The sequence below is a fragment of the Oreochromis aureus genome, linkage group 23 (genome assembly GCF_013358895.1).
Source record: "Oreochromis aureus strain Israel breed Guangdong linkage group 23, ZZ_aureus, whole genome shotgun sequence".
NCBI classification, from domain to species: domain Eukaryota; kingdom Metazoa; phylum Chordata; class Actinopteri; order Cichliformes; family Cichlidae; genus Oreochromis; species Oreochromis aureus.
The window spans coordinates 28,494,154-28,521,879 of record NC_052963.1 but is presented as its reverse complement, the minus strand read 5'-3'; the positions used below and the strand labels follow the sequence as shown (position 1 = coordinate 28,521,879).

Genomic DNA, 27,726 nt, shown 5'->3' with positions numbered 1-27,726 from the left:
CATTAAACCTCCACATGGCCCAGTCCAGATACTTTCCAGAAACTTTTCAAAGAGACACCTGCCCGAGCAGAGCCACTGTGGAGCCAAACTCCAAATCACTGTCTCAACCCTGGAAATGATGCATTATCGCGACGTCAGAGGTCCAAATGTTCAGCCAACAAGACAGTTTTCAACATTTACTGTGAGCTCACTTCTATCAGAGTTTGGAGGCATTTTCTTCTAAAGAGAGACAGAAGTGAGGGAAACTGAGCTAGAAGGAGTGCATTGTGGGAGATGTAGGAACTCATGGATTCTGGTGGAAGCTGGTGATTTATTCAGGCCCCAGTTGCTCACCGGTGTGGGGCAGAAGAGCGACATGAACCATCTGCAACAGTCATAAAGAAGCAGCACAGCCTTCAACTGGCGGTTTGTGCAGCACTCCGGTTTCACCGTGGCACCGACGCCAACCTAAACAAGTCTGCGGCTTCATAACTCAGCCTTAAATGAAAAGAAAGTGCCCTACAGTCGCAGCCGCCGATTCTTCATGAGCTGATTTAACTGTCAGCAGAGCGACCTGGTTTTCCTGCGGCTTCATCTCCTCCCATTACACTGGAAGAGCTGCAAGTGTGTCTGGATTCATATGAGTTCAGAACTTCGGGGCTTATACATAGCTGGAGGTTTGAAGACTTTCAGCTCAAAACAACCAATCATGTGTTTTCTGAACGAACCTACTTCAGCTATAAGATTCAGGTGAAGTCACAGCTCAAAATAATCACTTTTTATAATATCCTGGGCCTTGAAACAAGCTGCTTTACTGCATCACCCTTAAATCTAATTTTTTTCATTTTCATTTTAGTCAGCTTCTGGAAGCCTGCAGACGGGTATAAAAGAGAAAAGGCAATGTAGAAAAGGCAAAGATGGTAAGAAGGGAAATAGAAAAAGGAAAGGTAATGAGAAAAGGAAAGGAAAGGAAATAATAAAATGATGAAAGATAAAGGAAAAGAGGAAAGGGAATGTAAGGAAAGGAGAGGGAAGGAAATAAGTACAGGATAGAAAAGATAAAGAAAGGAGGAAATAGGGAAGGAAAAAATCATAGGGCAACACAAAAAAAGGAAAGGAAGGAATAATGAAGGGAAAAGCAAGCTAAACTGATGAAGTAAAGAAAAGAGGTAATTAAGGATTAAATAAGAGATGAAGGGGACTAAGGAGAAAAAGGAAACAAACAGAAAAGAGGATGATGGGTAGCAGAGATGGATTTGTGATCAGTTCATCTGACATTTTAATGAATTGTTGGGAGCTCTGTCAGCAGGGAGCAGGCGAGCATTCCCATGATGCATCTGTCTGCAGCTTCTGATGTCATCATGGAGTTATTGCTCCCAGGTGTAGCAGCTGCTTCTCATCAGTCCAGGTAACCTTACATAACAATGTTTCCGACTCAGATCCCGAAGCTCAGGTCATCGTGGCCTCACAGAGGACCACGTCACCCGATGCTTTTATTTTGTCTTTGCCCTCTGCTCTGTCTCCACTGCTTTCAAAATAAAAGGATTTAACTTGACTTCAGTTAAAACTGAAACATAGGTAATGACACAATGCCACCTTTAAACTCTGCAGGTTTAAAGTTGGTGTTGTGCTATGAGAGAAATAGCCTGAATAAAACTCTTCTGTTCAAACAGCTTCAGTCTTGTTTCACTGTCTGAAATCCTTCAGAAACACTTGTGGGAAATCAAACAGCTTACAGACATTGTTCAGACTCACCGAACAGAAACCCCTGATATCAATAAGAAAGCAGAGAGTCTGTTCTCTACCAGCATTTGCCTGCCTAAAGGTTTCAGAGTGTTTAGAAAGCCTGTAGGTCAGCACCACTTCAGATTTTTTGGATACTTAAGAAGAAATCATTAAAAAAAACATAAAAGACTTGAGTTTAAACATTCCTGTAATTCATCAGAATAAGAACTCTGATCTTTCAGCTGCTTTTACTTTCTCTTCCACGACTACACTTCCTGTCTGAGTTTCTGAGTTTGCTCCTCATATCTCAGAAACAAGCATGTGGAACTAAAGGACTATTCCATAAAAAAAATTAAAAATCCTGTTTGTTTTATATTTTCCGGCTTATTAAAGGGATGACTTGAAAAGTGATCAGCTGCAGCACAAAGATGGCATCTGTTTAGAGGATGAACTGTTCAAAACTCAAGTAGAAACTTAGCCAAACATCTGATTTTAGAACTGCATGTCCTGCCATCTTTATTGTACTCAGATGATTGATGAACAAACCGCTGAACTCAAACACGTTGTGTGTTATAGATTAACTTTGATTCATTTAACCTTTCATGGTTTTAGCTACATTTTCTCCAGCTGTGTCCTGATCTGACACCTGCAGGTGTCTTCCTTTATAAAACAATCCACAGAATTAATACAGTGTGCCTCCACTAAAGGAGGTTTTACACAAAACAATGTTTTGTGTCTGCACAGCAGAAGATCCAGCTGGCGTTTAAGAATTCTCTCCAAATCTCCTTCTCCAAAACTCCCATGACTTCCTTGCTGGTCCATTGGTTATAAAATCCATTGCTTTGCCACTTGATGATTTAGCCACTTCCTGCTCTACAGTAGTTCAGAGACTGTGCTTGTAAAAAGCAAAAATACCTTTAAAAAATTGGTCGTCATCTGTCCTTCAAGATTGACTTCTTACGCACCCCCAGACCTTCAGATCACCTCTGCACCTAGAGTTCTGAGAGCATGCTTTGTGCATTTTCAATTGCCCCACATAGCTCAAAGTTGGGTCTCTGTCTACAACTCAGAGACCCAACAGCAACAGCTGTGCATCAGGTCAGTAGTCTAGGATTAGGAGCATGCTCATCGTTTCTTCTTGAAGTTCTCCTGATCAAAGAACAAGCACAACTGTGTGCTGATCCTACAGAAATTATGATCTAAATGTTGTAGCTGTTTACTGTCACCAGAGGGCAGTGACACAAATATGTGGAAGGGTTTGTTACTTATGGTTGTATCTGTGCTGTTGTTGATCTTTAAAGCTCAGAATAAAAACTGCACTGTGGTTCTCATACTGCTTTTTGATTATTTTTCATTTCTTCCTGCATTGGGCCAGGGTTTTTGACCCAGGGTTTTTGACCCAGTGTTTTGATTTTGGTCTTTAAAGTTTCATCATGTCATCCTTTCTCTATTCTGTGGATACTATCGGTTGCCCCTTCCTATGTGAATGTGCCTAAAGACTTTCACAGACTTACAGCTATAAATCCAACATAGGATTTCAAAGCAGAGACATGCTGTAACATCCTGGGGTGTCTGAGGAAGAACATTCAGAGGAAACCATTGGAACAGCACTGCTTGTAATGAAAACTTTTTTGGCCACACCAACACAACTGCTGCTCATCACAACTTTGTTCTCTTTTCCAGATCAAAATTCAGGTTGACGGGTTGCTGTTTTGACATAGCAGGACCTCCAGGAAGCAATCTAAACATAGCGGGAGTTCTGGGAGTTAGCTAGCCCTGTACACGGTGACCACTTCAAAGCAGATGGGAGCCAACCGAATCTGTCTTTGATTGTTAGCACCGCAGAACTTTCTGATTGCACCTTTCTGAAGGTTCTGCTTGTGCAATGAGATATTTTTAAGGATCCACTGCTGCAGACAGCTTGTTCAGCTCATAGTTTGTTCCAAACATAATTAAACAGACATCCAAGACTTTGCTGGAGATACTTTTTTTTTAACATCCAATTTTTTTTTCTTCTTGTCATGAATGTGTTAGGAAAGCTCTTGGAAGTTTAGTTCTGAGAAAAACATAACCCTCTAAGGTGTAAGTCATCATCAGTGACAACCCTTTCCACTAACCTTAATGCTAACTCTAACCCTAAGCGATGAGAATATGTAACTATAGTTTTTATTAAATTGTTCCCTAAAGTCTAGGCAATCAAGGAACAAAGAAAACATTCATTCTGACTAATGTGCCAATAACTACCTTTTACCTAAATATTAAGTACGGTGGCTTAGACCTCAGGGAGTTAAAGTTCTTGAACGTTTTCATGACAAACAGCTTACATTTTTCCAAGAAGGAACATACATCTTATGTAGACTTTGCTTAATCCAGTAAACACCCAACCTCTTTGCTATTTGGCCCAAGCCTGGTGTATGGAGAACAGAGACAACAATGAGTGCAGTTTGCTTCATGAACCTGCTCTTATTTCTCAATTTCAGATGTATGAAGCCATTATATTTCATCCTGTCACACGTTCTAATTTCTGGTTTTCTATTTGCTAGAAGCTTCTTGCATTTTGCTGCTGACTTTGTTTGAATTTTGAAGTTTTTTCTCTTCTTCTGTTTCTTGCTGGAGTCTAAAAGTCTGTTTGACCCGAAATGAGCCCAAAACAAAGCTGACAACAACTTGTGTCTGAGCTCAGAGAGGAAGAAGTGATGAAAATTATTAGGTCCATCAAACACGAGTGCTCAGAAAATCAAAAACATGAAGGAGGGAGAAAGGACAACATCTAAAATGTGCAGCAAATTTTCTCATCAAATCAAAAGCAAGCTCTGGAAAAACTAAAAATAGAAAGCAGGAGGAGAAAATGAGGGCTTTTCACACATTTGAGCTGAAAGTTTCCAGAGTATCAACTATGGAAACATCATAACTATGGAAATAAACATGTTCATCAAGGACAAACTGCTCGGGGATCTGGATAATTTGATGTTTAAGAGTCCAGCAGACATCAGTCATTCCTGACAGCTGAAAGTTCAAAAACAAAATGCTTAGAGGCTTCCTGCTGAAACGCCACCACACCCTTAGCATTACACAACAAACCCCCCAAGTCCTTAAACATTCCTCCTGTCAGAAGCTGATGAAAAAATACAAAAATATTTTCCCTTTTGTTCCTTTATCTGTTTATCATCAGTCTCCCTGAGTGTCTGACTTTAGTATGTCAGATGATGAAGAAAGAGATCTATCAGCAGCCTCATCATTCTCCGCACTAAGACTGTATGTAAGCTGAAACAAGCACAAAAAGAACACACATAGATCTTTAAGAAATTAAATGACAATAAGAAACTAGTTTAAATAATACTGTATGCAAAAGTCTTGAGCCAGCCCTCACTCCTTTATATTTTTCTTGGAAAATGGGAAATAGGTGCATTGATTTATTGAAACATGTATTCACAGAAATACAGTGTGTCAGGCAAAAAGTTTGTATAGTTCTAAAGAACTTGAAAGGCAAAGCCTGAACTCTCTTAGCCAAGCTTTCTCCTCATTTCTTTTAGTCCTCAGAAATAGTTCTCTAGGATTCATGGACAATCTAGGCTGTTCTTTGGATGTTGGCTAAAGTGAGATGTCATACACTGCTTCAGTAATGTTAAGGTCCGGGCTCTGGGGAGGTCACTCCATGTCCCATGATTTTACAGCACTGACAGTGCGTTTGGGAGTCTTCCCATGCTGAAAAATGAATGAAGATTTTCAGATGCTTTCCAGATGGGATTGTATGATGGATCAAAATCTGATGATATTTTTCTTCATTCATAATTACAAACAAGATTTCCAACACCACTTGTTGAAATGCAGCTCCAAGCTATGACAGAGCCTCCACTGTGTTTTACAGATGGCTGTAGAAACTCACTGTTGTAAACTGATTTTCAGCCCAGTTCTAGGTTAAGTTTTCAGCTAACAGCTCTTTGGGACTGTTTGGCATTTTTCAGAGATTCAAATAAAGATATTTTCCATATACTGAAAATAAAATAAGAACATTTCAACAAAAAACAACAAAATATTTTAAAAATGTAACATAAAATGTATGCTAGTAGTAATAGTGGTAGTAGTAGTATATATAAGGATCAAAGAACTATTTACGCAAAGAAATTTTAAGAATGAAAACAGAGAAAGAAAGCCTAATAGAGGAATCATCACATTTAAAACTGGGAGAAACACATAGACAATGAACCTGAAATCTTATTGTTGTTATAGCTTTTATTCACCTTTGCTGTCAGTAAGTTGTTGTGATAATGAGTTTGACTGACACCTTGTGTATTTGCTAACCTCGGTCACATTCCTCCATCTGACAGCAGTCAAGGGGTTATTACAAGAAACCTTGTAAATGAAAACGACTGGAAACATCCAGACTTTGTTTCATCAGACTGTCAGTCACTGTTAACTCTTATGTTTATCAGTATTTAGGAAGTGTAAGTTGAAGCATAACATATTTAATTTACAGTTTATATTCTTTTACCACAGAAATTTTGAAAATATTAGTGGTATATTTCATTCGTTCTCATTAGAAGAAGAAAAAACCCTGTGAGACAAATGATTCTGTAAAAAAAATCATTTTATTTTAGAAAAATGTGACTGTACTAGCTCACAATTACACATCATGTCTGAATATTTTTTTTTCTCTTCACGCTATTATTGGGTGAAAAATTATGGCTTGTTAGGGTTATTTTAAATCACTGAAAAAAAGAAATAGTATAAAGAAACTGTCAGAGTGGCCAGATAGGTTTAATATTTGGATAGAAAGAAAGAAAATATTAAAGTATATGATATCCTTTTATATATTAAAAGTATATATAAAAGTGGCAAATTTATGGAAAAACACTAAAACAGAAACTTGGAGTAGGATAATTTTTTTTTTTATCAGAAATTTACATTTTACATTTGAAACACTCGGTTTTGGTCAGAATATTGCCCTCCTCTGCTGGTTGTACATACCACATAGAAAACACAATACAAAACAAAACATGGAGGAAAACAGAGAGCCCGAGACCTGCATGCAAACCAACAGAAAATGATCCATCAACTTTGCTTTGGGGGGTTGAGAAGCCATTTGAGTCACTAAGTGACATTTTGAAACAGTTGTCTTGGATTTAAGCGCTCTAAAGTGGCAAACATACACCAAGCCTAAACATATATGAAAACAAATATCAGTGGATGTACTATCAACTACACTTAGTACAAATCGTTTAGTTCATAGCAACAAACAGAAAATTCAAGTACTTAAAAAGAGAAAAAATAAAGATAGATTTTAAGAGGCTGTTTTGCAGATGAGAACTTCTATTCTATTTATTTCATCAGTCATAATAATTTGTCTCTCTCTTAGCACCTGGTTCATAAAACGGGAAGTCATGAATTTTTATAAGTGATTGCTTTCATGTAAGTTAATATCTTGTGCAAACATTATAATACCTCGTCAAAACCATAACTTCTTGGGGAAAGTTAGTAACTTGCCAGTACAAAAAAAATACCTGATTTGACCAACAACACCTTCTCAGAACAAGTCAGTCACCTGTCTGAATAACACAGTAACTTGTAACCTGTAAAATGAATGTTTTACATTGGCAGAACAGTAATAATTACTTGAAACACGATAGGAATTTGTTCAAGCAAGATAGTAAGATACTGCCTTAACCAAACAAAAAGTACTATATTTATCAGAAACTTAACACCTTGGTAGAAAACAATAATGTGTTGGAATGAGATAGTAACTTGTGCCAACACAATAAGAAGAAGATTAATTTCTTGAGAAAAGGAGAGGTACTTACAGTCATGAGAAGAAGAAAGTTTTCACAGCAGTGTAGTTTTATGAAAAACCAAGTGAACCCAGTGATTTACTGGTTTCTAGAGGGGGATTCTACAAGATGTATGGATGGAACTTAAAGTAATCTTTTTCTGTTTGACATTATCATGTCCCATCATTGTGTAAGAATTTTGACCCACTCCTTTTTTTTGATGGTGCTTCAGTTCATTGAGTTTTGGGGGCATTTATTTATGCACAGCTCTCTTAAAGCCCTGCAACAGGATTTCAAACAGGTTGAGGTATGGACTTTGACTGGATCATTGCAACACCTTCATTCTTTTCTTTTTCAGCCATTCTGTTGGAGATTTGCTGCATTTGAGATCATTGTCTTGCTGCATGATCCAATTTAACTGTTGGACAGATGATTTGACTTTAGAATACTTTGGCAGGCAGACAAGTTCGTGGTCGCCTCAATGACTGCAAGGTGCCCATGTCAAGTGTCGGCAAAACAAGCCCAAATCAACACCCTTCCACCACTGTGTTGACAGTTGGTATGAGGTGTTTGTGCTGAGGTGCTATGATTGGTTTTCTCCAAACATGATGCAGTGCATAATGAGTAAACATTTCCACTTTGGTCTCGTCGGTCCAAAGGACATTGTTCCAGGAGTCTTGTTGTTTGTTGAGATGCAACTTTCCAAACCTAAGCTGTGCTGCCATAATCGTTTTAGAGAGAAGAGTCTTTCTTCTCTCTAAAACGATTTGCTGAGATGTCCACTCCTCTAAAGATTGTGGCATTATGTTAACACACATCTGAATGCCCAAGACGAGTAAAATGCCCAAACTTTTGCTTTTATAGAGGTCACACTCACTAAGGATCATTGACTAAAATGCATTTCATTAGCAGCACCTGTCTGCTACTTACCCTCAAGAATAGATAGTCTGGAAGAAGACAGTACCTGCAGTGACTTATGACTTGTCAGAACATGACGGTGCCTTCTCTGAACAAGAGAATAACTTTTTGGAGAAAGATAACTTTCTTGAACTTCACAAAGATATACAACACACTGACTGGCTATGCATGTTCTATACATCAGTTAATGTTCCAGCAAGCACTGACTAACAAATGTAAACATTCCCATTTGCAAAGTGTCTGATTGGGTGAACATGAAGCAGAAAAAGAAAAAAAGGAATTTTGCTGATTCAAGCATTGGTTTTATGGTGACGTATATATTTAAAACAAGGGCTCTGAGATTCTACACATCATATCCCAGAAAAAGCTACCAGAGCAGCAAAGGCACTGATGGGGATGAGCGTTGCAAGTCACAGCTGTCCTGAAAAACCACGTCGGAAAAACAGAAATTAATACCAAAAGACAGATATTAAAATAATGTTACTGGTGCAAAAATTAAAAACTATACTTCAGACGGGCTTTTTAATATGACAGCAGTGACAGGCAAGTTGGGATATTATCAGAAACCCTTGAATTTAAGCTAAGGTGAAAGTGTAAGACAGAGGTATGCGGCTGTGAAACTGTTGAGAGGTTAAAAAGCAGTTATTGAAGTCTTTGTACAGAATAAATAAGCAACACAGTAATTACAGGAAAAGTTGAAGTTTCAAGGTAAGAGAAGAGGCGACCTCAAGGATCCCAAGTTAATTTCAGGGCCCCTCAGGAGGAAAACACTGTTCTTAGAAAATAAACTCCCAGATTGTTGAGCATTTGGTCACCTTCACCTCTACTGGAGAGAATGGGAAGCAGCAAGGCAGCGAGCTATTCCTCCCTTCCTCAACACACAGACGAAGGCAGGTTTCTGTAGAGAAATTAGGACATTTACGCAGGTCAATAAAAAGTTTTTCGTCACATAAATAACTAAACCAAGTTTTTATAGTGCAGGAATGTCAGCAAATCTAAGGAGAAAATCTGAGGAGTTAAACATCTCCCAAGCTGAGATGTTTGCAGTGATGCTAATCCCTTTCAGCCACTCTAGATAAAGTCTTACTCTTAAGGAAATACATGGTGAGAATTGTTCTCTATATTTCCATCAAATGCTTATTCTTTGGTCAAGATTGGGAGGTCAGGCGATACATTTGGTTCTATGTATAGTTCGACTCTGAGACAACTTTTATTATTTTAGCTATTTACAAAAGAATATTAAAGTTCTTGTAAGAGTTCACTTTTTGAGGGGTTTAATAGAAATAAAGCAAGAACCATTGAAGAATTAAATGAATTTGTATACATAGTCCACTGTTTTCAGACACTCAAATGCAGTTGAGCAAAACAACAAAAAGCTGGAGAAATTAAATAATATGACTTCTTCTTCATTTAAGCAGGTTGAAGATGTGGAGATGGTTCCAAGTGAGGAATTTGGAAGCTGTATCTGTGCAGCAAAACAGTATGTTCTCAGATTCCAAACAAAATAAATCCATCAGAGAAAACAGTGGGAACATTGGGCAAGCATGAATCACAAATGTGTTCATTCAGACACAAAACAACACACTGGTAAGTTCACCAACATTAAAACCTGGACCTTCACAAAAGACAACAGAGGATGACGAGTCCATCTCCATGGAAAATCCCTTCACAAGATCCAGGCAAGTGACCAACACTCTCCAGGAAGTAGATACATCAATACAGAAAAATCGCTTAATATAAAAAGATGACTTCACAGGGAAAATCCAGAGGATTCTTGTCTGGTCAGAAGCATACAGCTCAGGAACTGCGTTCTTTGGAAAAATGAATCAGAGATCAACCTCTAGCAGGAAAAGCTGGAGGTAACTTGGAACAAATCATGACCTGAAAGGGACAACACGAGCTGGAACACATTACAGATGGAAGATAATGCATGGACATTAATGGCTTCAAGTGGCGCTGCCGTTTATTGTTGATATGTTATGAGGCAGAAGAAAAAATATGCTATCTGTTCACATTAATCCAAATGTAGGGAAATAGTAGAATACTGAACAATTAGACCTGAAGCCGATGGAGCTAAATTTCACTGTTGAAGACAAAACCAAAGCCAAAAAGAGCCATGAATGAACAAAAAGTGAAGCAAAGAGGAGGTAACTTGTTTAGTCCGTGAATTCATTGTCTGCAAAGGATTCTCCAGAAAGGGTTACGAATCAACAATGTAGCCTTAGTTTTATTTGAGACCCTGAAAATAAAGGACTGTAGAGGAAAAAAGGATGCACCTGCTTGATGGTTTATGTCTGAACTTTGAGTCTATATTAATCTTCATATTCATCATATAATCGTCACATAACTTTAATATGTTCTGGGCCAAAAGTAAAATAACAAATTGCATATTTCCCTAAGGCATGGTCATCTTCATTTATTTCATCTGTACATGACCTGTACAGATGAAATCAGCTTACCCAACATTTTCCTACTGGACCCAAAATTTTTCAGACTTTCCAAAACAATTTGACTTTATTCCACTTTTGCTTTCAGACATGTTCACAGTTTGCCTGTTTTGTTACAAATCAGTGAACAAATTGGAAACGGCAGCAGCAGCCCAGGGTCGGAGATCAAAACCAAGTCCTAGAAATCTACAAACCTTTATAAAAAAAAAAAAAAAAAGAGCGAAAGATTTCTGTGTCATAAGAGGAGGAAAATTAGAACAATGCTCCAGGCAGGGTCTGGGTATAGTGTCTGAATATAAGCCAAGATCAACCACATATCAGAACAAACGGAAGGAATCGCACGTGGTGTAGATTTGTCTGTGGTTCAAAAATTGCATTCAATATACAGTTAAATGCAAACACTGAGGTGTAACTATCAGTAGGCATAATGGAACTGTGACTACGCTCTTCATCCTCAGAAATTATCTAACTTTGCCATGTATTTACCTTAGAGGATGGGGATATGTTTCAGATAATTACTATCTCTGCTGTCCTGTAGCTTTAATTATGTCACTTTTTCCAGTGTACGGTAAATAAATATAGGTGGGTGGGTTTGTTGGTACCTGGTCAGAGGCTCCTGGATGGTTATGTGGTGGAGCTCCCTCTCCTCTCCAGGAATCTGCTCCACCAAACAAGAGAAAATTGGATTAGTTTGCTGGTTTTGGCTGCTTACTGACGAGGTCCAAACAGGCGACTTCCAAACCACGAAAAAACCCCAAATTTAACCGAAACATAAACAGGCGAGCAGAGAGAGGAAGGAGGATTATTGTTTGTATGTTTCTGCACATCTGAGGTCAGAGTGTAGTTTAAAGCTACTCGCCAGACCATTCCCGCTATTTTTAAATGTTTCCAATGTTTTTCCTCAACTAAACTCTCATCATGATGGAGATTAGGCTGAGTTTAAATCAGTTTGTTTGGTCTGAAGCTTCTGCACAGGCCGTTAGTGTAACCGCTGAGGAAGTTTCACTGGGTTTTATTTTCCTGGAGTACAAAAGATATTTTTCATACACTTCACGATGAAAGTTTAAAATCATCAACTTAACCACACAAACCTAAAGGGTAAACCTATTACCAGTGGCATGGTGTTTGAATATGATTTGTTTGAGTTTGGCTTTCATTCATTGTATTTTTCATTTTAACATTTATCTACCAAGCATTTCTAAGTTATATTGAAACATTCAGTTTTTTCTGGTTGCATTAGCATTTCAGAAATCATTAAATTCCTCGCTCCACGTTAGTCATACTAGGATTAATCAGAAAATGCAGCAAACTTGAAGATTATTTCTTTAGCTCTTTTTACATTGGATGTTCACACCTTCAGCTTATGCTCACTCTACAAACAGCAATTAAAAAGCTTACATTTGAGTCTGTCGCACAAATTCTGCGAAGTGTTGATCTCTTGCACACAGCTCGATTATCCTCAGGCGTTCTTGAATCTCCTGCAGAGAGGTTAGAGGTCAGCACAGAGAAAACATGTTTGTGTGAGAGTCGGTCTAGAGGAGAAAGAGGAGGGGGAGAAGGAGGACGAGGAGGAGTTCCTGCATGTAAAAATACCCGTCTGCGTAGTACAGACCTCCTGCTGAGACTGAAAACCTCTGATCCAGAAAAATGTCACAACAGTCGGTCAGCTCTGTCTGAGGTGTCAAATTCATTTTACTTGAAGTAAAGCTTTGTGTAGGAGTTGAAAGTCACTTCCTTTACCAGCTGCCCTGTGATCCAGAACTATAAAAATCAAACCCATAAACTGGGTCCTCGTGAAAAGTTTCCTTTTCTAAACATTGCTGATGTTATAAAATCAGCACCCTTACTGTTCTTGATACAACATGCTCAGTAGTTACCAAATCTACATTACATAATACATTTTTCAAAACCGTAAAACTAAATAGAAATTCATATTTTTCCACTCAATATCCGACAATCAGCTTGTTTATTTAAACTACCAGGTTTTTTTTTCACTATTTGAGGGCATGTTCATGGTGTTCCACAAGGCTCAGTTTTGGGCCCATATTTTTTTGCAAATGCAACAAATTCCCCCTGTTTACAGATGACACCCAGCTTTACGCAGCAGAAATTTTGCCTCTTTCTTACCTCTTTACTGAGTGTGGTGTTTTGATAGATGTTTTTTATCTCTTCACTGCTGAGGTCTTTGGAATCGCCTACACTGGCAGAGCTGCTGAAGTGAGGGAGCCCGCGATCACACCGATGGTAGTACTGGGGCACGTCATCATTGTAGCGGCGGTAGTACTGGGCAGTAACAGGGTCACTCTCAAACATCGGGTTGAACTTGGTGGCACGTTCAAGTGTTGGCAAACTGTCACCTCGCCTGGAGGACAACGGAAGTTCAAAAAGCTTTTTAGAAATTTATTTTTTCTGATTTAATTTTTTAACTCCAATGATATTGTTGTACCGTAAGGGGTCCTCTGTGTCCTCCCCATCATACTGCTCTCGTAACGACCTAGCCAGGAAAAAGATAATCCCAGCAGCCACCATCAGGAAACCAGCCACTGAGGCAATGGCGATGCCCACCACCAATGGCTCGGAAACATACTCTTCACAGTGTTCACCACGATACCACCAATTTTCTCCAACACGACACCTGCAGCAAAAATTACAAATTTGTAGTACAAATTTGTAGTAAAAACACCAAAGATTATACTGAAATGGTCTAATGGTATCCTTTCAGGCTTTTTCAGCCCTCTTTTATTTAATATTTATAGAACTGGCCTAGCATTCATCTACACATAAGTCAATATTCACATGTATGCAGACAATGCAACTTTATGTTTTAATTTTGCTATAATTTTCATTCCGTATACAGCTGAACATCTAAATTCTTCACAGGTATCCTTCAACCTAGGAACATTTTGTGTTATAATATTTATATTCTCCAAAGTGATATGTAACTGTTTGCAGATGAAAAAGGTATTTATGTTTAAGAACAACTGAGACAGATCATAGAAAGTGCCTTGTATTTTGTTGTAACATTAATCACATATTCACAATGGCCACAAAGGACAATTTAATTTTAGAAATATATAATGCAAATGAAAAAAACTTAAAACTTAAAAATGCAATTTTGTTGATAAGAAAAAAATTTCAAAGTAATATAAGCAGCTTTTATTTTGGAGGTAGTGCGCTCTTTTAACATTTAGCTTTAATTGTTAGAGACCGTGCATAAAAATACTGACTTCATCTCATAAAGATACCTTGTACCAGAATTCACTACCAGCTAATTTCTATCTTCTGTACCTGCAAAGGATCTTCCTACTTTTGCTGGGGAAAAAAGTACTCTACATCTGTATCTACAGGACATTTACTGCTTAGTAAGATGCATTTTATTTGAAGAAAGCTGACTGTTTTCTCTTTATTTTAAAGTCTTCAAATTGGTGCATGCAGAGATATTGCAGTATATTTGTACATTGTAAACTAATTAAATAGTCTTCAAATATGTGGTAATATACAGAAGAATGAAATCAAATAGGCATAAAATACAGAAATATTGTGAAACAAGAACAGCGATATTTAATTTTCTCTTACCTGCAGATGGCACCCTTGCCAGGGATGATGTCACATTTTCCATCATTAAGACAAAAATCATGTTGCACCTCACAGATGCTCTGACATGGCAGGCCATCCACACTCAGATATCCAGCGTTGCACACACACTCAGCCTCACTTGACCACTGATTTACTATACACCTGGAAAACTTGTTACATGCCTGGAACTTACAGGGATCAGCCCGGTCACCTGAGGAACAAACAGTGGAAAATGAAAGGAGCAAGTAGAAGACACAGTGTCATATGAAACCATAAGAAAGAGAAGCAGATGCCATCCCACATAAACAGAGGTCAGGGTTCAAAGAGCTCTAATAAACTCCAGGCCTCAGCAGTCTGCATCTGGTCAGCACTCAAAAGACAAAATGTTTGTTGGCATGGTCTTAATAAAGACAAAAGCAGCACAAGGATAAATCAGTTTATGTTTATGTACTTCAGCATACCCTAGAAAGTGCTGGAAAATCTTAGATGCTTTTCTTAGACTTTTTCAAGTCTTTTTTTTAACACAACAATCAATGAGAATCAATGAATTTAAATATTTCCCATGGAGACACCAGACCAGTAGCAAGATTCCCGAGTGTTTGTATCTTGGGAAAATCCTTAAGAGTTCAAGAACAACTAACCTAACTAACCTTTGTATGACCCAATAAGGTTGACATGTGCTTGTGCAATGGAAAACCTGCCTCGAGAGTACAGTGAAGATGAGAGGAGTAAACTGATTATATGTACACAGTGAGTCCTGATGCAGTGACTCACTGCTATAGCTTAGGGTGATCAGGCAGTGAGGAGCTCCTCTGATTGGCTCAGACAGATTACAGCTCTACAGCTCAGCAGCAGAGGTGGAGGGAAGATGGAGTAATTCCTCCAATAGCAGTAAATAAAATCTCATTCTTCTGCAGATAAATCCTAAACTCTGCTGTAAACATGTATGTCACTTGACTGGCAGATTGGGTTACATGTAAGTCTTGAAACATTTTAACAGCAACAAAAAAAATTCTTTCTGGACCTCTTGGTGGCAAATTGTTAATGATGTATTAAGTGATTGTTCCACTCAGAGTTTTTTTTGTTGTTTTGGGTTTTTTTTTTTTTTGCCAAATTCCACTATTTTACACTTACACCAATTTCTTATTTTCGGACCAGTCAAACTACTGTTTTCCTCATAGGATTAGAGACATTTTATATTCTCGTGGACTGTTATAATTCTGCAAAAATGTCCTGGTGCTAATTAAAGAAAAAGAAAAATGAAACTTTTCAGGAAAACAGGACAGTTATTTTAGCAACATAGTAGACAGACCGAAAAAATTAAAAGTGAACCACAGTGTTAATCTGAATTTAACAAGTAAAATGATTTCTCCCTCCTTTTTTCCCTGTTACACCTGTTTAAGAGCTTCATTTAACACATACGTCTTTACACTCCTTTCAAAACCCAGATAAGAATCCTCACTGTCTACACTCAAAGACCTGCAGTTACTGCAACTATAAAAACCAGTCTAGGCTCAAAGGAGCAGCTCTAAGCAGCGGCCATGATGATGTCCCATCAGGGTGAGTCAGTGTGTGCTGCTACTGATCACGTTCCTGCCAGACAGATTATCTCAGGTATTAGATCACAGTCCTGACAGCTGAAGCCTGTCAGAGCTGCTGAGACGCTGCACATACAAACTTAGGATTTAACAGTCTGAGGAGCATCATGGCAATAAGTGCACAAGTAAACAGTAGCTTTGATTTCATTTCTCCACAACAATAAATACATCTGAGTGTATTCCATTTTATTCTACATTAAAAATAACTTACTGGAAAAAGAAAAACTATCAGTACATGACTGGAAAATAAAGTTCTGTGTTCAGATTTCGAAGGTATTTATATATTCATATAGGTATTGAAGGGATCGTTTCTGTTTATCCTGAAAATCAAGCCTTAGATGCATAAAGCCATGAATCAACTGCATAAAATTTTAAATTAATATTGTACATTGTGGCTAAGTCGCCACATATAGAAGACAAATGTGTCCTGGTTTGTCCCTAACACCTAATCTTAATCTTCATTCATTAATCTAATTTAATGAATGTATTTTCAGAATAAAGATGACACCTCAGTGTCAGTTTTAGAGACCCACAATTGGCAAAATTAGCAGCTTCATTAGAGCATTAGATGTAATTCTGCATGAGTCTGGTTCTCCCAAAGGTTTCTTCCTGTTAAAAGGGAGTTTTTCCTTCCCACTCTCTCAAAGTGCTTACTCTTGGGGGTGGAGGTGGGGGTGGGGTGGGGGTGAACTGATTTGAACTGAATCCTACCTGACTCAACATCAAGTGAGTACTTGTCAATGGCGAGGTTCATGGTCTGATAGGCAGTGTTGGCAAAGTCTTCCAAGATTAAATAGACAACATTGGTGACTCCTCTATGTACTGGTTTACCAAACCTCATCCTACTGTTTACCACAATGCTGCCATTTCTAAAGTTAAGGATCTCCAGGTTCTGGAAGTTGTTCAGGTTTGACTCCAGGTATGGGACCAGCTATGAGGTGAAGATAAAGATGTGTTAGTAGCATGGCAAATGAATCTGGAAGGTTCCTATTCACTGAGTCATGATTCTTTGAATCCTCACCAGCTGGAGGAAACGCTGCTCCAGAGCCTTGTATTCCGGGGAGCTCTTGTTGAACAGGTCCATTGAGAACACCATGTTGGTCACCCTCAAGCTGAAGAAAATTGTTAACGCCCTGCCAGGTCGGGTTGGTAATGCAATGGCATCCAAATCAGAGGCCTGAGCTCCACTGGAGAAGCCACTGCTTTCCCCTTCACTCGACACCCCGCCATACTGGAAGACATCAAAGCTGACAGCGATGCTGGGCACATCAGAGACACCATGTTCGAAAGGTTGGAGTTCAGTCACAGGAGTGCGGTCATCAACTTTCTGCACAGAGGAAGGAACAACGACTGCTGGCTTTGACTGTGGATCAGAAAATAGAGTGTGTACTGGGGTTTCACTAAGATCTTCATGTCTTGTGTCCTCACTGAAAGCCACAGCTGGTTTTGACTGAGGAACTTTTGGAGGTGGTGTGTTTTTTGAAGCTTCATTAAGATCTTCATGGTTCAGATGCTCATGGTGAACCACTGCTGGTTTTGACTGATGACCATATAAAGATGGAGTGCTTACTGGAGCTTCAGGAACATCTTCGTGGTGCTGATGATGAATCACTGCTGGTTTTGACTGAGTACTATCAGAAGACAGAGCCCTCACTGGAGCTTCAGGAACATCTTCATGGTTCTCAAAATAAATCACTGGCGGTTTTGACTGAGGACCTTCTGAAGATGGAACCCTCACTGGAGCTTCAGGAACATCTTCATGGTGCTCATAATGAATCACTGCTGGTTTTGACTGAGGACCATCTGGAGAAGGAGTGCTTACTGGAGCTTCAGGAACATCTTCATGGTGCTCATAATGAATCACTGCTGGTTTTGACTGAGGACCATCTGGAGAAGGAGTGCTTACTGGAGCTTCAGGAACATCTTCATGGTTCTCAAAATGAATCACTGGCGGTTTTGACTGAGGACCTTCTGAAGATGGAACCCTCACTGGAGCTTCAGGAACATCTTCATGGTGCTCATAATGAATCACTGCTGGTTTTGACTGAGAACCATCTAGAGAAGGAGTGCTTCTTGGAGCTTCAGGAAGCTCTTCATGGTGTTCATGGTAAACAACTGTTGGTTTTGACTGAGGACCATCTACAGGTGCTGTGCTTACTGGTGCTTCATTAAGATCCTTATGCTTTGTTTGCTCATGGTGAGCCACTGCTGGTTTTGACTGAGGACCATATGGAGGAGGAGTGCTTGATGGAGCTTCAGGACGATTTTCATGGTGTTCATGATAAATCACTGCTGGTTTTGATTGCGGACCATCTGAAGGTGGTGTGATTACTGAAGTGTTAGTAATATCTTCATACCTTGTGTGTTCATGGTGAAACACTGCTGGTTCATGGTGAACCAGATGGTCTAACCCATCTGGAGACTGTGTGCTTATTGAGGATACAGTAAGCTCTTCATTGTTTAGTTGCTCATGATGAATCAGATCGTCATCATCTGGCACTGAATCTGACACTCGAGTGAATGGTGAGTCCTTCTCTGGTGAGAGTGCAATGCTACTGTAGTGATCTGGCCTTACAGATGAAGTTGGGACTGGAGTAGTAGATGTTGTAATGGCGATCATCACCTCATCTTCAATCAGGTCCTCGTCTTGTACTTTATTTGCTGGTGCTGTTGTTGTTGTCCCGATATGCTGTTCTTCCAAAATTTCAACCTGATCGTGGGCTTTCATTCCTGCCTGTAGCAGTTCAGGTTTTTCTGTAAGAACTTCAAATATTGATGGTGCATCAGTGATGGCATCAATGCTGAAATTACTGCCTGTGACTGTGTGTGGGGTAGCAGGGCTGTCCCTATCAGGTACTTTAGGTGGTCGAGATACAATTGTAACTTGAACATCTACCTTCCCAGGTCCATTTTCTGCATATTTAGATTCAGTCGTAACCATTGGAAGCTCTATTGCTGTTTCACTAGGTACTTCCACCTCTTCAGTGGTTTCGTGAAGCCCCATAGCCAAATCCAATGGTCCAGGAAAAACAGCTTCCTCCCTAGTCCAAGCCTCAGGTTCAGGAGAATCTGTAACTACTCCCACAGGGGTTTGAGGCTCAGTCAAGGAGTAGTCATCATACATGCCAGATGCTTCCACTGTTTGTACAGAAAACTCAACAGCCAGAGTTTCTTTGGGTGAAAAAACAGGTGCGTGAGTTGTGGTTGAGTATCGGGGATCTGTGCTTATGTGCGGAGTCACCAGGACCTCATCCAGAAAAGGTTTTTCAATATGTCCTTCTGACAATACTTCTTCAAAAATAGGAACTGCTGTTGCTTTTAAAATAAATTCTACTCCCATGTCAACCAAAACAGATTTCTTAGTAGTTAATGGTTCAACAGCAACCTCGCCTAAATCAATGTCCTCCTCTTCAGTCTCCTCCAGATCAGGCGGTGGGAGCATGTCCAGGCTTCCACCTTCATTGTCACCAAATGTCACTGAAGTCTGCCAGGTCCAGAGATCAGCTTCCTGGCCGTCTCCAGAGGACCCAGAGCCAGAGCCATCATTCTGAGTGAGCCCAGGTATTGTCTGCTGGTTTACAGGAGGGGGTTGTCTGGCTGCAGAAGAAATTTCAGGACTGACAGCATCATTCTCTCGGTTGGTTTTGTCACTGGCAGGGGGAGCGTTACTCAAGAGGAATCCCTCATCTTCAATTTTTCCATCACCTGTAGAAACGAGAAAATCAAGAACAGAACAGGTTTATTATATAGTTTTGTAATATATATAAATATATATATCTATATAGATATATATATATGTGTGTGTATGTGTGTATATAAATATATATATATATACACACACACATATATATATATATATATATATATATATACACATGTATATGTAAGCCTTAGAATTTTTGAAAGAAGTATAAACAAGTGTGTTCACACTATAGTTCTATTTAAAATTCACTTTTCTGTACAGTAAGTAAGAATTTACTGTTTCGAGTCTCCAGATCGAAGGTCTTCTGTGGAAATTCAGGGTTCAGTGGAGACGCTGTACTCTCATCGAGCAAAAACACATCATTATCGCTTGTCCTATCAAGCTGTGGAGCTTTCCACTGGCTGAAAGGATCGAACAGGAAGTCCTCCTTCTTTGAGAAAACATCATTGTCATCCGCCTCGTGCATCGGTGCATCGGGAGGCTTCTCTGCAGCGAGGACATTGTCCTTGAAACAGAAATCATTTAAAGAGTGTCATCAACATAAAATTGTATATATTTTACTAGTTTCCAAGAACTGTGATTTTCCATATGTTTCATGTGAGAGAGTTAGCGGAACTGTATAAATGCACACTCGTCTCATGTTTACTTTAATTTTTTAACAACAGTAACTACAGCTGGATGCTTGTACTTTATAAGGTAGTGGATACTACCTTATAAAGTGGAAATTAACATATGTAGAACATGTACCAATAATTTTAAGTATGTTTCAGTTCGACTCACCATGTTGTCAAAGGTGTCAACTGGTTGACTTGTTGGTTTCACAGGAGGCAACAAGTTCTCTGCTGCAGAAAGAAACAGGATCAGTTAGAGTTGAAGATTTGTCTGATGGAATATATTCATTTGTTATCATTCATCATGAAAAAGAGTAAAATGGATTTGCACTCAGTTTTGTTTTGAACTGAGCATTAAATAGTTTTTGGTTTTATTTGAGTTGTTAAAACCTTATTATTTATTTCTCAATAATAATATTAACCATTCTCCAGCTGCAGTGGGTCACCCTGTGTCTCCAGGCTATTGTTGGTCATGAAGTTGTCTTTGTGCAGAGCCTCAGTGATGTAGTTGCGGAAGTCCGTGATGGTGTAGACAACAGTGGGCTGCTCAGCGGAACCAGGGTAGTTCTTCTCCACAAGGTTGTTCTGCAGAGAGATGAAATCCAAGGTGTCGTTGGCAATCCCACTCCCATCCACCTCCAGAGTGATGGCATAGTGCACAAGGACCACCAAACCCCTAAGAGGACAAAAACAGGACTGGTCAGCTTGTTTCACGATACTACAAGAACCTGAATCTCATCAGGTTAGTTTGGTAGGGAATTATCAGGCAATATTGGGAAATTATCTTGATATCATCAAAATGTCTTTTCTACACTAACCCAATTTTATCCAAAACCATTTATATTATCAAGACCAGAGATGTGCAGTAACATGCAGTGTTGGGGAGTAACGGAATACATGTACGTACGTACGTACGCGTTACGTATTTAAAATACAAAATTTGAGTAACTGTATTCCGTTACAGTTACCATTTAAAAGGGTGGTATTCAGAATACAGTTACTTTGTTGAAATAAAAGGATTACACGGCGGTCTTTTCGTGTTTCATATGTTAGGCTGTCCCCTCTCTATTTTTGGTAATTCCACGCCGGTGGAAACCCAAACAAAACACGCATTAAGAGGCTCTAATGCCTGTGTCTCAATCTTGCGGCCCATGTCACCTCTACTTGTGGCCCACATAATGACGTGACGAAATATTTTTTTAAATTATTGTTCAAAAAATTATTTAATATGAAGGCAATAGGCAGAGTTTTACAGGCATAGCCCTAAAGAATGTTGTAAATAAGCTATTAAGACTCGACTGTACACTGTGTTCGTGTTTTCCTCCGAAACAAGTTCTGTTGGAGCAGCCTTTCAACCCCTCTCTCTGTCTCTCGTTAGCAAAGTTGACCCAGACAACAAAGTAAAGCTAGTTTTTGGCTACGAGCCCGACACAGAACCCGATGTATTGGCCAGAGGTGCCTTTACTACAGTTCGGAGCCGAGGACCTGTTTTATATACGCGCGGAATATTTTTCTATATGAGAAAAAAATGTAAAAATTGCTGCAAAAAGTGCAGCCTTACCTAATGTCCACACTACTGTTACTCATTTTATATTAAGATTTAAAAATCTAGTTGATATTGGTATGGCGAGTAGCCTTCAGTAATAGTAATATATTTTTATATATATTTTTTCCCTCTGTTAATACTGTCCATATGTATATTAAAGTGCTGCAGAACTGTGCCCACCCCTCACCCCCAGCATGTTTGCACTGAGTAGAAGATGCTCTGTATCTCATTGTACACCCGTATAGTGAAAATAAAGGCATTCTCTTCTATTCTATTCTATTCTAAATCACACAGCAATAGTAGGAACTTTTTACTGATGCCTGATGATGTTGTTTCAGCAGTTTGTTTCTTTAAATCACAGCTGACATGAAAACATCTTACAATCTGACATTTGCTCATCTTATATATGGTGTTGTACATGTTTCTAAACACCATCCTGTGCTTTCAGATCATTTCTGGAACCTGATGATTTTACAGCCTGACTGTTTTCCTCCTCCTGCAGCTCTCAGAGTTCAGGTAGCTTTAAGAGCTCACAAAGACAGACTAACCTGAGGTGGGGTTTCCCGGACAGAATAACAGTGAGCCCGTCATAAACCTTTAACGGTAACACTACAGGGTCTACAGGTGGCCTGAAGCTACCCAACGACTTATCCCACTTAAGAGGTGATTGACTGTTGGTAAAGACATTAAGTGGCAAGTAGAGCAGAGCTGCAGCAGAGGCGTTATTTACTGCAAAGGGTAGGTCAAAGGGGTTGTGAAGACATCATGACGAGGAGAGCATGACATTTGGACTCATAATCTACAGGGTAAGCTTATCTCCACCTGAGCTTTGAGAAGTTACTTCACTGTATTGTCTGTATAAGGTGGCGAATATATAAAATCAGGGGATAATGGAAAAACTAACATTTGTCCAACTTACCGCTCCAGATCCTTCTGGGGTCTGAAAAAACAGGCAAAACACAAGATAATATAACTAAAACAACAGTCAATGACTTATTTTAAAATGTGTATCTTTTCTTTAGCAAAACTAATTTTACATGAGGGCTTGATAGGTGCTCTTTTTGTACTGTATGCCAGCTGAATTGTACCTGAATTCCACAATGTAAACAGTCTTGAAGCCCGGCACTCTATGAAAGGCGTCTTCAATCTGTTAGTCGAAGAAAGGAACAAAACATGAGTGAAAACCTCTAACATCAGTGTTAAACCAGGCTTTTGTAAGGCCAAGTTAGCAACTTATAACATATGTGTATAAAAATAAAAGTTTAGCCCTTTTATGAGATCATAGATTTTTTTTATTGGTTGAACAACAAGTGCGTGGGGCTTCTGTTTCTCAAATGACTATATTAGGGGATGTCCATTTTTAGGATGTCGTGCAAAACGACTGACCTCAGTGCACTCTAGGTCTAATCCAGGTTCTGTTCCTAGTAGGACAGGCCTGAAACACCTTATCCAGGAAGCGTTCAGCACCAAATCATCATGTTAAAGGGGATTGCTCATCCGAGTGGTCACAAGAGCCAAGTTTATAGTTTCACAAGGCAGATTGGCCCTAGGTGTGAGGTTAGACTAAGAGTGAATATCTCTATGATAAACTACAACAGCAAAAGCCAAGTTACCCTGCCTAGGACAAAGTTACCAAGCACCTTACTCTAGTCCCAGGCCAGGGTTAGTAGCTTAGGATTGAGTGCCTGGTTGAACGAACCTTAACCCATGGGCTTCAGTGTGTTATGGACTGAGCAGTCAGGGCAAGATATTGGAGGCAGAGCTGATGTTGTTTTGCTCGGAACTGTCAGAAAACTGCTAAAGAACTGATGAATATTTCTGGAGAGGAGGTGGACTTCTCATTTGTCAGACAGTCTCATAGTTGAGATGAAAAAAATCTCTTTAAATTACTTTTGGCTGTGAAATGCGTGCAGCTAAAAGCTGCAAAGAAGGATGAGCGGACTCAAACTGTCAGAGAAGGAAACATGACTGCAATCTGTAAAGATTTAATACACTGTGAATAATTGACTATATAAATATATGGCTTTAAGTTGTAACAGTGGAAGTAAGTCTTTTTCCATTTAAGTATTGTTCATGTCAGCCCTTTTTCTGCTTTAAATTATCAAGAAAAATGATCTGCTGATGGTGAGACGTACTCTGAAGACCTGCTAATGTTCATAAAGCTGGAGGTTTATACAGTCTTCTCAGAGAGTGACCACTGTGTGCATTTTTAAACACGTATTAGCTCTTCAAGTTGGAAGTCTTCCTACTTTGTAAAACCATCATGGAAAGACATAAACTGATAAATGGTTGGCCATTCGGTTTCTTGATGCCCAGTTAAAGTCATACTTATCTGGATAAAAACCAGCATTTTTGCATTTGCACTCTGCTTCTGCTTCTTCTTCTTGTGTGTTTCTCTGCTGCAGCAGAGCTCCTGCTGTTTCTATTATCCACTTCATACTCCCTCATTAACAAGCCTGACCCCGACACTCAAACCATAAACTGCCTTCCCGCGTCACTAACGTGGAGCGGAGCCTGAAAGCCTCCCGGCGGTTCGGGAACTCACCGGCGCTCTGCTTTCCTGGCAGAGCAGCTTTTTTTCCAGCAGCTCGTGGTGACTCACTGCTCGTATACTGTACTGTATGTCCTCTGCAGTTTTCCAGCTCTGTATCTGCCTCACCAGCTCGTATAGCCGATTGCTGGCAGCTGGGAGGAAACTGAGCTCAAAAGCGTGAAGAATCCTAATGCGTGAAAAACAGGCAAAAGCCTTTAAAGACCTAGCCAAACTCCTGAGTCTGCAGTTTGTGGGAAACCACAAGCAAGTCAGTTTGGTGATGAGTAAGTATGGTGGACGTCAGAAAAAGTAGTTAAAGAGAAGGAAGGAGGGAAGAAGAGGTGTCAGCAGGAAGCACAGATCCAAAACAAGGAGAAACAAAGTTAAAAACATTCTGAGATAAAAATCATTTCCAGAAAATCCCTGCTGTTTCCAACATAAAGTCACTCACAGAGTACAAACAACAATCACTGAGAAGGAAATGCTCCTCTTTTTAAGGCCCCTAGACTCTAAACTGCTACTTTCATATGTTTGCATTTGCTTTGAACAACTTTGTGTTCAACAGACAAAAACTACAGTTACATTAAACAGGTCTCCTGGTGCCTATAGCCCCAGGTACAGTGACCTGACCCATGTGTAAAGGGTTAGATAAACCAACACCAAGTAACAAAGATTGCAGTTCCTCTAATGCAAGGGCGGGGAACTCCAGGCCTCAAGGGCCGGTGTCCTGCAGATTTAAGATATTACCCTGGGTCAACACACCTGAATCAAATGATTAGCTCATTACCAGGCCTCTGGAGAACTTAAAGACATGTTAAGGAGGTAATTTAGCCATTTAAATCAGGTGTTTTGGATCAAGGACACATCTAAAACTTGCAGGACACCGGTCCTTGAGGCCTGGTGTTCCCCCACCCCCCGTTCTAATGTGTACTCGAGGCTGGCTCCAGCAGTGATTCAGTGTTAGAATATCCAACTTTACAGCAGAAATAAACATGTTTACAGCCTGATACAACACCCCCCAATTTCCCCCTTCATAACATCTATACAGGGGATGAATTTTATAACTCATCTGTTTAAATTGTATTAAGACTTAAGGTTTGTATTATTAGAGGCATGACCTCGTTGACTGGCAGATAGATGATGACATATTGAGCTGGAGCTGCTAGCTGTCTTCCAGGCTTCGTGTCAGCAAATCGATTCCCTAAGATAGACTGTGCTGGTGCTGTTGAGCTTTTTGGAGCATTTTAAATGTAATTGTCTGAGTACTAATATGGCTGTTCTATGCTTAATTGTACTAATAGGCCATCCAAGAAGTCTCTTTTGGTGAGCGAAATTTTAGGATTTTGTTTGGATGTTAATTAACAGAAATGCACAAGTATTTGTGTCAGCTTGCTGAGAAAACTAGCTAGCATTTGCCAGTAATTTGGGACTCCACTCTCACTTTGACATTTTCACTTCCTACTCCAAAAAACACAAACATTGCAGCACCACCAGACCTAATATTAAGCCTTAAAAAGAGTTTTCAAATCCATTTCACTCACTGAAATAAACTCAATTAAAGTAGCTGCACTGATGTGATGAAAGATTGACCACAGATTCTAATGTTCTTCTTCAGATTTGTTGAGTCATTAATATTTGTATTAATATTCTTGGTTTATATGAATGAAAAAAGAATCACACTCCTTTTTCTACTCTTTTTCATTTGTCATTTTTGGCTGTTATCTAATGCCAAGAATTTGCAGTCAAGCATATAAAATTCTGTAGAAAAATACCCGTGAGCATACTCTAAATGCTGTATACAAGCCACTGTTCAGGTAATGACTACAGCAGGTATGTTGATATCTCAGAAAGTCAAGTATATTCAACCCAACATATCATAGTGGTAAAGCATCTTAAAAAGCGCACTTTACATGGCACGTCTGCACAGATCCCTTCATATATAGAGCAGATTGAAAATATAGTTGACTCACCCTGCGTTTGAAGTGTCTGGCCAGCTGCTGATACTCAAAGCTGCTTGGGTCTCTCAGAGCATCGTTGTAGGTTTCCTCTTTGAGTTTCATGCTCAACTCTACCACCTCATCCTTCAGGGGCCTCGGTGGCAGAAGTAACGTGTCTATCTCATTACCAATCTAAATTTGAAGGTAGGCATACAGGTATGGGGTTGGTACCGGAACGTCATGTATGAAGGGATTAGCTCAAGTCAACTGATTAAACATATCTTCTTACCAAGTTCTCCTCCTCATCCTCCAACTTGAAGCCATTGTTTCCAAAAAAGTTGCCATTTACGTCATAAACCCTCTCTATAAGATCGGGAAAGTTGCCATTATTGTATTCGACCACATACTTGGTCGTCATCTCCAAATAGGAAGTAGGGGTAGACTCCTCAGTGGTACCCAGTGTAGTACTTTGTGTTCTCTCGTCAGTGAAATCCACAACTGTTTCTAGGGTGATGGAATCAACTGACTCAGGTGCCACTTCCAGTGGAGTCTCTGTTAAGATTTCATCTACTTCTTCAGTTGGGGAGTCACCCTCAACTGATTCTTGATCAGCATCTTCTGAAGCTACCTGGATACTGCCCTCATCTGAGGCGCCATCTTCCTTACTGGGAAGCTCTTTAGGAGACTCTGGGGTGACCTCCTCAGGGGTTTCTACCTCTGAAATTGTGCCTGGTTGGGCATCAGTGACAGCTTTTGGAGATGTTTCAAGTGGAGCCTTTGAGATTTCTTCCTCAGCTTCAGGGAATAATTTAGGCTCTGGAACTTCAGATTTAGTAACTTTTGTAGTGCTATTTTTGATGGTTTCCAGGAGAATTTCCACTTCAGATTCACCTGGAGGTTCCACTGTTACCTCAGGTGCAGATGTCTCTGTGTCTTCTGGAACAACAACAAGCACATGAGTGATTTCCTCATCAGATTCTGAAGGGGTCTCTGTAACTTCTGATGAAGTTTCATCTGTTTCTGGATCTTCAAATCCAGCTTCTTTCTCCGTTATCTCATCTAAACTCTCAGAGGCAGCTTCTTCTCTGTCCTCAAATGTTTCCCCTTCAGCTGCTTCTTGAGTTTTATTGACAGATGTTAAAACAAGATCAGGTTTATCATCCTCCATTATTATTTTGGGTTTTGATTGTTCTATAGATTGTCTTGTTGGTTCATTTTTTTCACCAGTTTCTTTTATAGATTCAATTTGGGCTGGTTCTGTTGTGGGTTGTGTTTTTTCTGTAGTATCTTTTATGAGTTCTTCTTCTCTTGGTTCTTCTTTGGGTGCTGCTTTAAGTACTGATCCTTCTGCTTCTTGAACTGGATCGTTTTTGAGTTCAGGTTTCCCT

At 39.5% G+C, this 27,726-nt stretch overlaps 1 protein-coding gene across 1 annotated transcript; it reads right to left on the bottom strand.

Moving 5' to 3' along the window:
• Positions 1 to 6,393: 6,393 nt before the first annotated feature.
• Positions 6,394 to 27,506, bottom strand: LOC120436298 (interphotoreceptor matrix proteoglycan 2-like). The gene is made up of 15 exons (XM_039607062.1): positions 26,628 to 27,506; positions 26,372 to 26,530; positions 22,957 to 23,015; positions 22,788 to 22,808; positions 20,745 to 20,998; positions 20,492 to 20,553; positions 19,988 to 20,216; positions 17,030 to 19,713; positions 16,720 to 16,939; positions 14,411 to 14,621; positions 13,281 to 13,469; positions 12,962 to 13,196; positions 12,233 to 12,312; positions 11,437 to 11,492; positions 6,394 to 9,285 (listed from the first exon to the last, which is right to left on the bottom strand). The coding sequence occupies exons 1-14, from the start codon at positions 27,504 to 27,506 to the stop codon at positions 11,459 to 11,461; spliced, it is 5,316 nt and encodes a 1,771-aa protein (XP_039462996.1). The 3' UTR covers positions 6,394 to 9,285; positions 11,437 to 11,458.
• Positions 27,507 to 27,726: the final 220 nt, after the last annotated feature.

Coding starts and splice junctions, on each gene's coding strand:
- LOC120436298 (XM_039607062.1), bottom strand. CDS start 27,506: ATGGAGGATGATAAACCTGATCTTGTTTTAACATCTGTCAATAAAACT. Junction 22,809..22,956: donor GTTTACATTGTGGAATTCAG/GTACAATTCAGC, acceptor CTGTTTTTTCAG/ACCCCAGAAGGATCTGGAGC. Junction 20,217..20,491: donor TTGACACCTTTGACAACATG/GTGAGTCGAACT, acceptor TTCTGTTTCAAG/GACAATGTCCTCGCTGCAGA.